At 37.8% G+C, this 13869-nt stretch overlaps 2 protein-coding genes across 2 annotated transcripts; both read left to right on the top strand.

The window, feature by feature from the left end:
- Positions 1-4943: 4943 nt before the first annotated feature.
- LOC137720430 (ubiquitin carboxyl-terminal hydrolase 17) lies at positions 4944-10377 on the top strand. Its single transcript, XM_068459498.1, has 12 exons — positions 4944-5467; positions 6042-6163; positions 6259-6902; positions 6994-7082; positions 7368-7453; positions 7564-7726; positions 7890-8004; positions 8152-8309; positions 8714-8798; positions 8884-9096; positions 9458-9519; positions 9600-10377. Exons 1-12 carry the CDS (start codon positions 5190-5192, stop codon positions 10102-10104), a joined length of 2520 nt encoding a protein of 839 aa, XP_068315599.1. The 5' UTR covers positions 4944-5189; the 3' UTR covers positions 10105-10377.
- A 2216-nt stretch (positions 10378-12593) lies between these two features.
- On the top strand, positions 12594-13466 carry LOC137721352 (cell wall / vacuolar inhibitor of fructosidase 2-like). Its single transcript, XM_068460449.1, has one exon. The coding sequence runs from the start codon at positions 12609-12611 to the stop codon at positions 13275-13277; it is 669 nt and encodes a 222-aa protein (XP_068316550.1). The 5' UTR covers positions 12594-12608; the 3' UTR covers positions 13278-13466.
- Positions 13467-13869: the final 403 nt, after the last annotated feature.

The raw sequence follows: 13869 nt of genomic DNA, 5'->3' as shown, positions 1-13869 counted from the left end.
CAATTCACAGATTAATTATCAGAACTAAAAATCATTCCCTGCAAGTACAAGTTCTTTGAGAAATCGTACTTTCCTCCTCACTTTCTTATATTCATCTTGCCTACCCTCATCATTCTTCTTATTCCTTCGCTCCACCTTCCTTTTTCAGTTTTCTATTTTTTTGTCATTTTTATTCATCATGTGTGTTCCCTTTGCTTTTTAATGGAAGAATTATACAACTTCCTCGTCTTTTGTTTCCTTTTTTGGTTTTTTACCCCGAGCATAATTTTTTTTTTGGTGTGTTTTCTTTAGTTTTTTCTCATGGATCATCCATCTGCACTAGCGGATTCAAGAATATAATATCGAGAGGTCTTAATATAAAAACTCAAAACAAATTATATCATACAAACAACATAACAAACTACAAAGATTAAATTTGTCCAAAATAATCTAAGAATTTAATATTGTTTAAGCCAAGTCGTTTAAAAAAACTAATTAGTCTTCTTCTCCTTCTCCTTCTACTTTGTAGAATTCCAGAACTGTGCAGCAGGTGCTGTGGAGCCTAAAATAATCCCAAAGTTTCTAAAGACGACATGTGAATTTTTGCTTAAAAAAGACAAGATTGCTCTAGTTAAATGGGCAGACTTCTTAAATACTCTCATGCATAGCTCAACACGCGTCCCTGAAGATCAAAGTAGCTAAATACGATCACCCTAAGCTCAACACCCCTGAACGCTTCTCCTAATTAGGCAATTATTCATCTACCAGTACTACGATTTAATTTACCTCTACCATATCTTTGAGTTTCTATGGTTTGATACCTCAGTTGTAGATTAAATGTATTTATCTACCTTTATCGCATCTTTTTAGTTTCATATCTGTAGATTAAAAGTATTAATCAACCTTTATCGCATTTTTTTTTAAGTTTACCTCTATCACATATTCTTTTTGTGTTCTCCCTTTATAACAAAATTTTATTTTCTACATATGTAGTAGGCAAATATTATAAATGTTGTATCGTAATCCTAAAAAGGAGGTATCATGACACACCCTGACCTAAATCGAGGCATGCTGGTTGTCACGTGGTGATGACGTAATCACGTGCGCATTGCGGAAGTGACCGTGACATGAAAATGTGGGTAAATAAAAACGAACTAGCTAACTTACTCTAGACAAGTATATAAGTACAAGTGAGGGTGTTTAAAGTATAAATTCATATACTCAGAGCACATGTAACCTAAGTGTAGTCCAGCAAGCTAAATATTAATTATACAGAATATGAAAGGAAGTTCGTACATTATTTGATGTCTGTCAGAACCGCCGTAGTGTCCTCGTGAGCCACCAACACGAACGTCTAACTAGAACCTGGAGGGGCGCAAAACAGAAAACGTGAGTGGGCAAAAACAAAGCTTTTAAAACCATTTCACCTTTCAAAAGTAATAACCCCTCACCGTAAAACCCGTATAATTTCCCAAAAAATAGTAATACATATGTGTTTATAGAAATCAAGCTCGAGAGTAATGAAAACCAAGTATATACCATGTCAAGTATCTCAGCAATGAAATAAGTAAGCCAGGTGAAATAAATCGATGTAAAATGATATATCAGCTGGAGTCACCTAATGTGACCTATACAGCTGAACCTACAGCTCATCTACCAAATCCTGCACACGAGTCGGAACCACCTAGTGTGGTCTGTACGATAGGCTGGGTGTAAATAGGTACGCTCAGGTGCAAGGATCACGTGAAGGCTGTGCGAAGTATCACAAGTCACCTATGAGTCTGAACCACCTAATGTGGTCTATACGATAGGCGTCAACTTGCCTTGGATCCAAGGTGAGTGTGTGGTGCGGGAGGTGAACAATCACATGAAGGCTGGCCCTGGCCTCGGGCGGAGCACTAACACCGAGGTGCAGCATAATGAGCACTAAGTGCATCTAAACATAACCATACACACTGCAATCACTATCATCAATATGTACTTACCTGAAGCTTACCTAGGCGTCCGTAGCATCATTAAATAATATGCATATCTATACTAATGCATATACTAAAATGTAATGCAATTGACATGGCATTTGAAAAATGTGAATCCATTTAAAACAAATTTCTGGGAAAAATGTAGAGTGTGTGTATATATATATAAACCAAAAGCCCACTCACTGGTACGTAGCCGAGTCATAACCCTCGAGTCTAACCTGGCTGCGCTCATCCTCCGGAAACGTCTCACCTATATGTGAAACAACTATTTTAATGTTAATTTTAAGCACATAACTAAAACCGTGTAATAACTTCTTAGACGTTACTCAATTGGGATGTTTGAATATATCATCGTGGCCTACTCAACACCACGAGCATCCCCATATTTTTAGAATAATTTTCCGATGTTCCACGCGCCCTCACGCGCTGGCCAAGGCATGGCCACACGCGCTGGCCACGCGCAGCACGTGCCTGGCACATTGACGGAATCCTTAACGGCGTTAGGGAATATTCCGTCTAAAAACTAATGGTGTTACCTGACGTCGTCAGTATATTCCCTCAAAGTTGACAGAATATTCTCCTTTTCTTCGATGGCTTTGCCAGAATCCGCCGCCGACCTCCCTCTATGTCACCGGTTTCTAGAAGTTCTTAAAACCTTAGTTTCTATTTCGTTTCAACACCAAAATTCACAAATTTTATATAGAATTAAAGCTCTCAACTAGGAGAACATAACCATACTTCTTTGAGGTCCTAAAATCGATGGAAATTGGTCGGTAAATCCTTCAATATTCCAGCTAAGTCTGCAACTTGATAAACCCGAGTGTCCCGACATCCAAACCACTCCAAAATTGTTCCACGATGCTAAGGGAGTTGTATGGGGACTACCACGAGTCTTAAATCCTTAGGTAAATCCCATGATCACGTTAAAGTAGTTTAGCTCCTTGCCGGAGTTTATGGAGTCTCGGGTTTTCGAAGTCAAATCACCAAACAAAAGGTATCACCAGAGTCTAGAGCTCGAGAGGAGTAGGAATCTGGAAACATCAAGCTTGATCCGTAGAATTTTGGTTTAGTTTGAAAGTGTTCTTGGTTGTATGGATGAAAGGAATTTTCGAGAAAGATGGAGAGGATGAGGGAGAGTTGCATGTGTGTGTATGGCTTACGGGATTGGCCACTTAAAAAAAAAACTCAAGCCCTGATTAGGCTACAATGTCTAAGGTCCATGCAATTGGATCCAACTAAAAAGAAACCAACCCAACTCACCTAATCACTTGAAACATTTTCGTAACAAACCCGATTCGGCCTTAACTAGCGTCAACACACTCTTGACGACGCGTACGATTTAATTACATCAGTGAGAAAAATAATTTAAACTATATATGTACATCCACGTCACTAAGCCAACGAGGGCATAATTGTCACTTTACATACATTCAGCGAGAAAATATATTTTTATTCGGGACGGGTCATCACATATCATATATGCTTATGTAGTTTTTCAACCTCTATCATATATGTTTTTACATTTTTTTTTTTAAAAAAAAAGTGCTTTCTTAGGTAATAGTAAGTTTAAGGGTTTAAAATTCAAAATTATGTAACTGATGCATTAGTTAAGGGTTCAAATACTTCTATTTTTTTTTACGTTGAAGGACGAAATAAGAATAAAATATTGTAACTGACAAAAAAGGCTTTTAAGCTAAAATAGTTTATGAGATTTGCATAACTCATTACTTTGTTCTCTAAGATTTAAAATCAATAGAATTGGTCATTGAGATTATCCACCATTAATCATTTAGGTAATTTCGTTAAAAATCTATATTAAATAAGAATAAAATGACAAAAATACCCTCAATTTTTGTCAAATCATTTTGGCCTATTGTTTATTAAATTAAGGGTATTTTTGTCATCTTGATCCTTATTTAACATAATGTTTCACAGAAGGACCAAAATGATTGATGGTGGACAATCTCAGGGACCACTTCTATTGATTTCAAATCTCAGGAACCAAAGTGATGAGTTATGCAAATCTCAAGGACCATTTTGGCTAAAAAGCATACAAAAAAACATACAGTAATGCTCACCTAAGGTCCTCATGTTGAGGACTTGTGAGATTCTCTGTCGTATATACCCTTAGATTAATCTGACGGTGAATTAATTAATAACCTTATATTGTCCTTGTTACACCCGAACAAACCTTTGGAGAGGTGAATCATCCACATCTTCCTCCAATAAACAATCACGTCTGCCCTCAAATGCCCATCTGGGATTGTTCCTTCCAATTATTCCCCTGCTGCCTAGCCAATTCCAATGAAACTCCTCAGTTGTTCGCTTGACTGAATGGTCTACAAAAGCATTAGGTCCTTGTGGACCAGGCACATGGGCTGCTCTGCAAGGTTGGGCTGTTCAAATCAGCAGAGGTGGTCATAACGCGTGAATCGTTTTTGCTTTTTCTTTTTCAATTAAGATTATGATTTTGTTAGGGTATAACGGGATAATATAAGATTATTAATTAATCAATCGTTAAATTAAACTAAGGATTTAAATAGAAGAGGAACTCACATGTTCTCAAAATGAAAACTTTAAGAGTGCATTATTGAATGAACATAATTGTACTCACTCTAAATATAGCCTATGATTTTGGATCTCGATGTACAAACCCAATATGTATTTATATATAAATCTTTTAACGCAGTCAAAAGTGGATTTTGTTTTTCAAAATTTCACTTTTTACGACATGATGCATAACGCGTTTGATATTTAGAGAGAATTATAAAGACATAATAGAAAATTATGCACCCATAATGAATCCACGCGGTAAAATCCACATTAACCTGGACAAGACAAACACTAGAGATTCACTGACGATTTGAAAAAGAAAAAAAAAAAAACAAAAACAAAAAACCAATCGTCGCCACCACGCGACACTCCACTCTCGGATCCGACTTAATATTCCCCATCCCATTTATTCCCCCTTCGCTTTCCATCTCTCTCCTCCTCCTCCCTCCTCCACCGCCCGCATCCCACCAGATGCTTCTTCTCTCCCATTTCCACCACTACCCCCACTCAAATCCCCTTTCTGCCCCTCCCAATTTCCCCCATTTCCTCTCCCTACCCCCTCACCGGCACCGCCACGTCCACCACCGTCGGATTTATGTATAGCAAAAAAACCATCCTAGGGTTTCTCTGCTCTGGACTCGTCCTCGGCGCCGGCTAATATTAGCTCAGCTCCGATCAATGCTGGTCCCCGGAATTATAGGGTTTCAGGGCTTCCTGCTGCTCCTTATCTTGCTCTCCTTCTTCGTGATTTGTCACAAGTGGAAGAATGCGGCGGCGAAGAAAGAGGAAATCTTGAGGCTTGTGGCTATGGCTTCCGAAGAGACCGCTGTGGCGGAGTTTCAGGCCACGGCTTTTTTCACTCCAGTGGTGCAGCCGGCGTCCTGGCCGTACCATTGTGCCGTCTGCTATGCCAGTACCACAATGCGCTGCTCTAAATGCAAGGCTGTCCGATACTGGTTCGTTTTTCTTTTAAAAGTTATAATTTTTCTTGCTTGGTTTGTACATTTTCTGGATGGTTATGTTTGTGCATTTGCTGTTGCAGTATAATCTACTCTTTATTTTTATTAATTTGTTCTTTTGGTGTTTGATTGCGCTAATTACGCGATGGATTCAGCTAGCTGTTTAGTTGAGAATTTCAAATTGTCCAGCTCGTGTTTTGCTTGTGTATTAAGATTCAATTGCGGAAGATTATGCCCTTGGATTATGTTTTTGTGTGTGTTCTTAAGGAATCAAAGAAAGGAGAATGTCAAAGAAACATGAGAAATAGGAAAATGCACATGGTTTGATATTTATCTGACTGCTAACTCCTATAGGAAACAATTTATGTGTTTTTAGTTTGGAAGACATTGTCACCAAATTTAACTATACAAGCCAACTTCATTTTTCTATTTTTTTTTGTTAAATAAGACATCACATTATGGACTTTCGTTGAATCCTTGCTGTATTTCTGAACTCTAAATCTGAATTACCATGGGGTGGACATGCTCGCGTAGATATAAACATTGTTTTCACTTGAACATTTGTGTGTAGTTCTGGTAAGTGTCAAATCATCCATTGGAGACAAGGTCACAAGGATGAATGTCAGCCTTCAATCGATTCCATGCGGTTCCAAGACCGGAGTGATTTTGATGGGGACACAGTTTTACATCACGGTATGATTTTGTAGATAACAGTAAAAATCTCTGGTGTCTGAAGTAGCCTCATTTCATTCATGACGGGTGACAATGATATAATTAACCTATTGCAGATGGGAAAGGATCACATACTAATTTAACTCCATCCAATACCGTATCATGGGATGACAAATCAAAGAAACCTCTTTCTGATGTTGTTGCTCCTGAACAGCCTAGGAATATGTCATCACCCTCAGAGTGTACTAAGCTGGTGAATCGTCAAGAGGACATATCTTGTGAAAACAAGTTATATAAGATGAAATCGAGTCATACTGATAAAGCGGTTGAGTCTACACAAAAATTTCCTAAAGCAAATGCAAACATATCTGGTGAGGCTCAGTCTGAAAATATTGGCAGTAAGAAGCAGTCTAGAAGAGCTATTTCAACAGAAAAGTTAGTTACTGATGCCTCTAAGTCCAAAAGCTCATCAAGTAATGACAGGGAAGATGAGTCTAAAGAAGATGGATCTCTGTCAAATGGTGCTTCTGTTGATGAGCCATCTTCGACCACTGAAGGGCATCTCGATTCCATTTCTAGGTCTGAAAAAATCGAAGCTTATCATGCATTGCCTGCAAAATTCGGTAGTATCCCAAGCTTGCCCCAAAATTCTAGTAATGGATTGAAAACATCTATGAGGAAAGTTGTGCAGCAGTTTATATCCTCAAAACAGCTGAAGTGCAACCCTTCAGGTCATGGAGATGAGACTGGAAAATACAAGGTTATTTTCAAATATGTATTTTTTCCTTTAGTAATAGTTTCCAGTGTTATCGATTAGTACCAATTTTGTTTTTATACTGTATCATTGACAGGTATTGTTTCCATATGACCTGTTCGTGAAACTATACTCCAACAACAGTGCTGATCTTTACCCCTTTGGACTCATGAATTGTGGGAACAGGTGATGTGGAGAGTTCTTTAGGCACATGACATAGTAACATAAAGAAATTGCATAAAGTGTAACCAGTTTTTTCTTCTGAAAATCCTTTTGTGAACTTGTGCTTACAATCCTACTAGTGCAATTTTTACTTTGTTCATATGCTGAATTTTGCATATTCTCTTAAGTTGCAAATTGTGTAATGAATATTCTACGTGTTTTTTTTTCTTTTAAAAGTGTTTTTATTGTATTCTTTCAAAAGTTCATTGAATGTTTGCTGATAATATCTTTTTCCTTTGGATTTCTCAGCTGCTATGCTAATGCTGTGCTTCAATGTTTAGCATTTACTCGGCCCCTTGTTTCTTATCTTCTTCAAGGGCTCCATTCAAGAGCATGCAAGTTTATCTTCCTGACTTCTATATATACGATATATTTGCAACCAGTTCAATTATTAGAACCATGTGTTTGATGGCCTTTTCATTGACACATTCATCCCGTATGCCAGGTCGAAAGAAGGACTGGTGTTTTATCTGTGAGTTTGAAGTTTTGCTTTTGAAGGCAAGAGAAGGGAAGTCTTTACTGTCCCCCATCAGGATACTATCTAAAATACATAAAATTGGAATTCATCTTGGTCAAGGGAGGGAAGAAGATGCTCATGAATTTTTGAGGTGAGCCAGTTAAAAACTCAACTGGAGAAATATTTCATATAAGATCTGTTTTCCCTTTTACAAATAGGTACCATGCGATGAGTTACTTCAATGGTGAGTCAGTTATAAGATCTACTTATCCTTTTGCAAATATGTACCATGTGATCAGTTACTAAGATGGCAGGTATGCTGTTGATACCATGCAATCTGTTTGCCTCAAGGAAGCTGGGGCTGTTGGTCCTTTGGCTGAAGAAACAACTCTAGTAGGCATGACATTTGGAGGCTATCTCCGATCTAAGGTAGTTTCTGTTTTTGTCGTTTTGTCAAGATCTACTTTTTTTTTTTTTGTGTAGAATTGATTGTCCTTGTACAAAAGCACAACCCATTCTATTGTTGGTAATAAAAATCATGGTAAGTTTTTGTGATGTCATGATTGTGATTCTCAGATAAAGTGCATGAAGTGCCTTGGAAAATCTGAGCAAATTGAGCGGATGATGGATCTTACAGTTGAAATCGACGGCCAAATTGGAACTCTTGAAGAGGCTCTTGCTCAATTTACGGCTACTGAAACTTTGGACGGGAATAATAGGTACCATTGTAGCAGGTTGGTTCACTAGCTCCAGTATAAATGTTTTTCTTTTTTTATGTTGAAGGATAAAACTCTTACATTACAGAGAGACGGGCCTTAATATTTGTTACATTGTTTGAAAAAGGAATAGGATTCTGATGTGACTTGTAAGGGATTTTGTGGTCTGATTATAGCTGAGGAACCATGTAATATAGTGGAGTTTCTAGTCCCAGAGTGCTCACCTACCTCAATGCTAGTTCCAAAATCATTTTTTCCCTGGTTTCAGTTGGGCAATTCAACCTATCTTCTTAGGTGGCCTGGAAAATTTTACGTTCATTATGTTACCCATGTATAAAACTATTTTTTCCAGGTGGGTCTTAAGTCTTCCTTTTCGATTGTTCTAATTCTTTGATGTATGTTGTTTCCCAACTTTTGTGAAGGTGTAAATCTTATGAGAAAGCCAGAAAGAAATTAACAGTTTTGGAGGCACCAAATATTCTTACAATTGTATTGAAGCGATTTCAGGTAATTAGTTCTTTTCTATCAATTTTGAATTGTTCTTTTCATCTATTGGTTTAATATTATTGATGTTTACTGTCGATGACTGCAGTCTCGTAACTTTGAGAAGCTGAATAAGTCAATACGGTTCCCAGAGGTTCTCAACATGTCCCCGTATATGGATGAAACAAGTGATAAATCCCCTTTGTACAGTCTTTATGCTGTGGTTGTTCACTTGGACATTATGAATGCTGCGTATTCGGGCCATTATGTATGTTATGTAAAGAACAATCAGGGGGAGTGGTTCAAGATTGATGACAGCTCAGTATGTTTTCCTATCATTTCTTATATTTCCATCTCAGATGGGGCTTGATGTTATTTGGTTATTTTCTGAGTAGAACATTCACACCGCCTGAATCAATGGTTGGAAGAGGCATTTTTTATTGTTGTGCCTTTTGACGAAATTGATTATTATATAACATTGTCTGCTATGTTGAATATCTCCATTCTTTTGTCGATGAGAGGCATGAAACCTGCCAAAGAATTTCGCATGTATGCATTCTAGACCTGATTCTATGAAAAGAAATGTTTGAAGAATGTCTATTATTGGCTTGAGATTTTTTGCTTTTGATTTATAATTTTCGTTAATAATTTCAAGAACTTATCGGTGCCATATGCTCTTGTAGGTTGAACCTGTGGAATTAAAGAGGGTCTTATCTCAAGGAGCATACATGCTACTTTATGCAAGGTAACATGCCTGTGGACTAAGCTTACGAGTCATTTTGTAATTTTGTTTTGGCAAACCACCTAAAAATTTGATATTTCTAGGCACACCCCACGTCCCCCGGCCTTGCTAGGAAGTACTGCCATTTCTAATGGTGGGAAATCCAAGAGACGGAACTTGGAAGCTGTTCCTGCAAGCCAAACCAAATCCAAGTTGAGATGTAACTCCGCGGTTCCAAGGCCTTACACCAGCAATCAATCGCAAAATCCAGATCCAGGTGATTGGAGATTCCATGCAACGCATAGAATTCCTGCCATAGATTCATCAAGTGAGAGTTCATCCATATTTAGCTCGTCGGATGCAAGTTCTTGTAGCACAGTGAGCACCAAGGAGTCTTCCAGCAACGAAGATTTCTCGGATTACATATTTGGCGAAATGGGACCCAACTGGTACAGTCAATACAGTAGGCATTCGTCCGCTGGGATCACATCTTCATTGTTTCCCAACTTGGATGTAGGTATAAAAGGCCGTAACTTGGAAGGGGAAGGGAATGCCGCAATTTTGTGTAGCGACAGAAGTAGACATCGTAGAAGGTCAACCTCGGATTGATTGGATTCGTAGTAGTAGTAGTAGTAGTAGTAGTAGTAGTAGTAGTAGGTGTATAAGTAGGGAAATCGAGCAGCAGCAATTTGTATGGTCGAATTCCAGCCTTCGGAATGTAAGCTATATATTAAGAGCAGATGGAGAAAAGAAATGAGCTCGAACATTTTATCGAGGTTTGAGCTGAAGTGTAAGTAGGAGAATAGGATTAAGGTAATAAGTTCTCATAAAGGTTAATATCCATACTGGCTTATTGAAAAGAAATCAATCATTATTCTTTCACATTTCGGGTGCGTTTTCTTCCCTTCAATCTTATCGTTTGCCAGCATTTCCTTTCGGGTAGCCATTTTTGCACTTCAAACTGAACTCTTGCCACTCACACGAGGAGCGTCAAGTGTACTGTGAAAAATTTACAACTGAAAATGATAATACAAATTTACAACTAAAAATGATAATACTTAGCCTCTTACATATGAGTTATTATTTTTTTGATGAAATATGCGATAACTTTATTAAAATTACCTCAATAGGGTTGTAAATCCTGGTTGAACAACACCCTTGTAACATCTGAGGGTTCCACAAACCAGATAATAGAGTCATGATAAGACAAACTTAACTTGGCAAGGCGATGTGCCACGCCATAATGGGTCATTTACATTATGTGACATCATGTTTATATTGTACAATCATTTATCCGAATCATTCATGCTCTATATTGACATTAATGTGTCAAACAAATCAATGGTTAGGTTAAAAAATAATGTGCTCATGATTATTTTTTTATTTATTCATAATGGTGGATAAACGGTCATTAAATTAAATGAATTTTTTTATAAATAATTTTTAGATGATTGTAAGGAGAATGAATCATTCGAGTTATGACGTTTGTACGATAAAGAGAATGAATAATTCCAGTTTGATTGAAGGGGAAGGGAATGCCGCAATTTCGTGCCGCAAAATAATGTCAAGATTTCAAGCAAGTTACAGAGATGCCACATCTTCTTTTGGGTGTGGAAGATTTGAACTCTTAATAAAGGGAAGCAAAAGTTTGGCGCCAAGTGAAACGACACCGTGAGTTAAAATTTCCCACCACAACTGAAATGTCCAGTGCCAATACCAGTAGCAGCAATAACGGCACGTAATTTCAATCCAAATTTCCAGAAAATCTACCAGAAGGTAGCACCGATCAAGCTCCACTTAGGCATTCGAATCTGGGCTATGGTCACCACCGCCGTCACAACCAGCAGCAATAGCAACAGGAGTGGTGGAGGCGGTGCGTATACGGGCATCAAGGATATAGTGAGGTTCGAAAAAAGAGATCAAGAAGAGCAAATACATCGCCATCGCCGGTCCCATCTCCGACGAACAATCCGCTCAATCCTTCCTCTCCCAGGTACGCTACTTGTTCTACTCTTGTTCCTTGATTTCGTCACAAAAGGAAAAACGGTGGCAAATGAAGTTTTGGTGTTTTAGGTGCGAGAGCAACTAGAGTCCAAACTCAAAGTTTTGAGGGAAATAAAATTATATTATTGATGCAAATTAAGCAATTTAGTAGATAAAGAAAACAAAGTCCAAACTGGGAAATGTGATGAAGGGCTAGGCGAACCGAACTGAACTACACATCAATGTTTGGTTGGCATTCCCTTTTTTTTTTTTTGACAGCTTCACTCTCGTCTTGCGTAGCACAGTTAGAGAGAACCAAATTCAGAGGGTTTGGTGTTTGGTGTTCAAACTACAATTATAGCCTACTTTCTTCTTGCCCATGATAGATCATCTATCCAAAACGGTAATATTACTAAGATCATCAATGTGAAAATCAATCTCCCAACGATGAAATATATAAATTAAAAAATGAGTTATGTATTGACTGACAACGAGTCCATTTTTGTTCACCCCTTAACGTAAATGGCATATTAAAACACAAAAAAAAAAAAAAAAAAAAAAAAAAAAAAAAAAAAAAAAAAAAAAAAAACCCACCAAATCTATGTAAATCATCATAAACACAAAATAAGATTACCGAGCTCTTTTTCTTCATTGTGTCTTTGGCCAGTACGTTTCATCAAGATTCCCAATATTAAACCACCAAATCATTTCAGTACTCAAAAGAGAACATTGGATTGGGTCTCAACTGTCGTTTATCTGCGACCCGTGACTCACGTTTTGGCATTTAGGTTTCTGCCAAACAAGACCTCATGCATAGCATGGTTTCATAGTCGGACAAGAATTGTCTGCACTCTCATTTTCGGTGTCCTTCTGTTTGTGTGATCACGATTAATCCACGTCAACATTTTATATTACTATTTATTTTTGTCTTATTATCTCTATAAGAAAACAATATAAAATATTAACATGACTTAACTGTGACCACACAAAATAGGAGGACATTAGAATTAGGAGGGCACCACAAGTGAAAGGGCAGACAATCCTTGTCCTTCATATCCTCCTGCCAAATAGTGCCTCTTCCTCTTTAATTATGCATACAGCTCACTTGACACACAAAGTCAAAACACCCAATGCATCTCCTACATTGCTTTTCAACCATAGAAAAATACCTAATATCTACTTTTCCTTCGCTCTCTTCCTCCACACCAAAATCTAGAGCCAAAAAAAGAAAGAAAAAAGTATACTCTCAGATGGGTTCGTCTACTATTTTCTTGCTCTTTCTTCTCACAATTGCATTTCCTCACCAAAACCCTAATTTTCTCGTCCGTGCTGACTCAACCCTGATCCAGAACACATGCAAAAACACCAAGTACTATGGCCTCTGCGTCTCATCCCTCAAATCTGTTCCCACAAGCAAAAATGCAGACACAAAGGGGTTGGCAGTTATTATGGTTGGGATTGGAATGGCAAATGCAACCGCCACCTCATCCTACTTGTCCTCTCAACTCATTAGCTCAAGTACAACCGAAACAAATTTGAAGAAGGTCCTCAAGGAGTGTGCCGACAAGTACGGCTACGCCGGCGATGCCCTTCAAGCTTCAGTGCAGGATTTGGGCTCAGAGTCTTATGACTATGCTTACATGCACATCACTGCAGCCGCAGACTACCCGAATGCCTGCCACAATGCTTTCAAAAGGTACCCAGGTTTGGCTTATCCTCCAGAGCTTGCAAGAAGAGAGGAGGGTTTGAAGCATATTTGTGACGTGGCTCTGGGAATTATTGATAATTTTAGTGGGTAACTGTTTATTTCCTACTAGGGTGCTCAATAATGCAAGTTTATTAGAAAAGAAAAAAATTTTCTTTAATTTTCTGAGTCATTGTTTGGTCCAAATGCTGTTGCAATGCTTGTCCTAAACATATATGCAATTTAATTATTTATTATATATTAATATTTCCCCATAATATGATGCCCACTTAGGGAAAAAGGATCATTTCCACCAAGTTCACCAAGACACATAATTCAGGCTTCTAAAATTTGATCAAATAATTACAAACAATAACTCATTTTAAAAGTTATAATAATTTTACCCGTTGAATCAAATTTCAAATGTTTGAATTATGTACTTTGATGAACTTGGTGAAAAAGATTTAGAGATCCTTCACACCCCCACCTCCCTCTCCTAGGAGAATCTACTATTATTTTTTGATTAATTGTCAATTTACAAAAAGTGTTTTGTCTCCTTTGTTTTCTTTGACCATACTACACTTTCTTTATCTTTGTGGAGAAGACAGATGTCATAATGGAAGATGACTGATAAGGATGAGGATGATCTCCTGAGCTAAAGCTGAGGATCCTCCTAAACAAGCTTATTGGATTGTTCAAATTTTATC

The sequence above is a fragment of the Pyrus communis genome, chromosome 16, assembly GCF_963583255.1.
Source record: "Pyrus communis chromosome 16, drPyrComm1.1, whole genome shotgun sequence".
NCBI classification, from domain to species: Eukaryota; Viridiplantae; Streptophyta; class Magnoliopsida; order Rosales; family Rosaceae; genus Pyrus; species Pyrus communis.
This window is presented reverse-complemented; position numbering and strand designations above follow the sequence as displayed.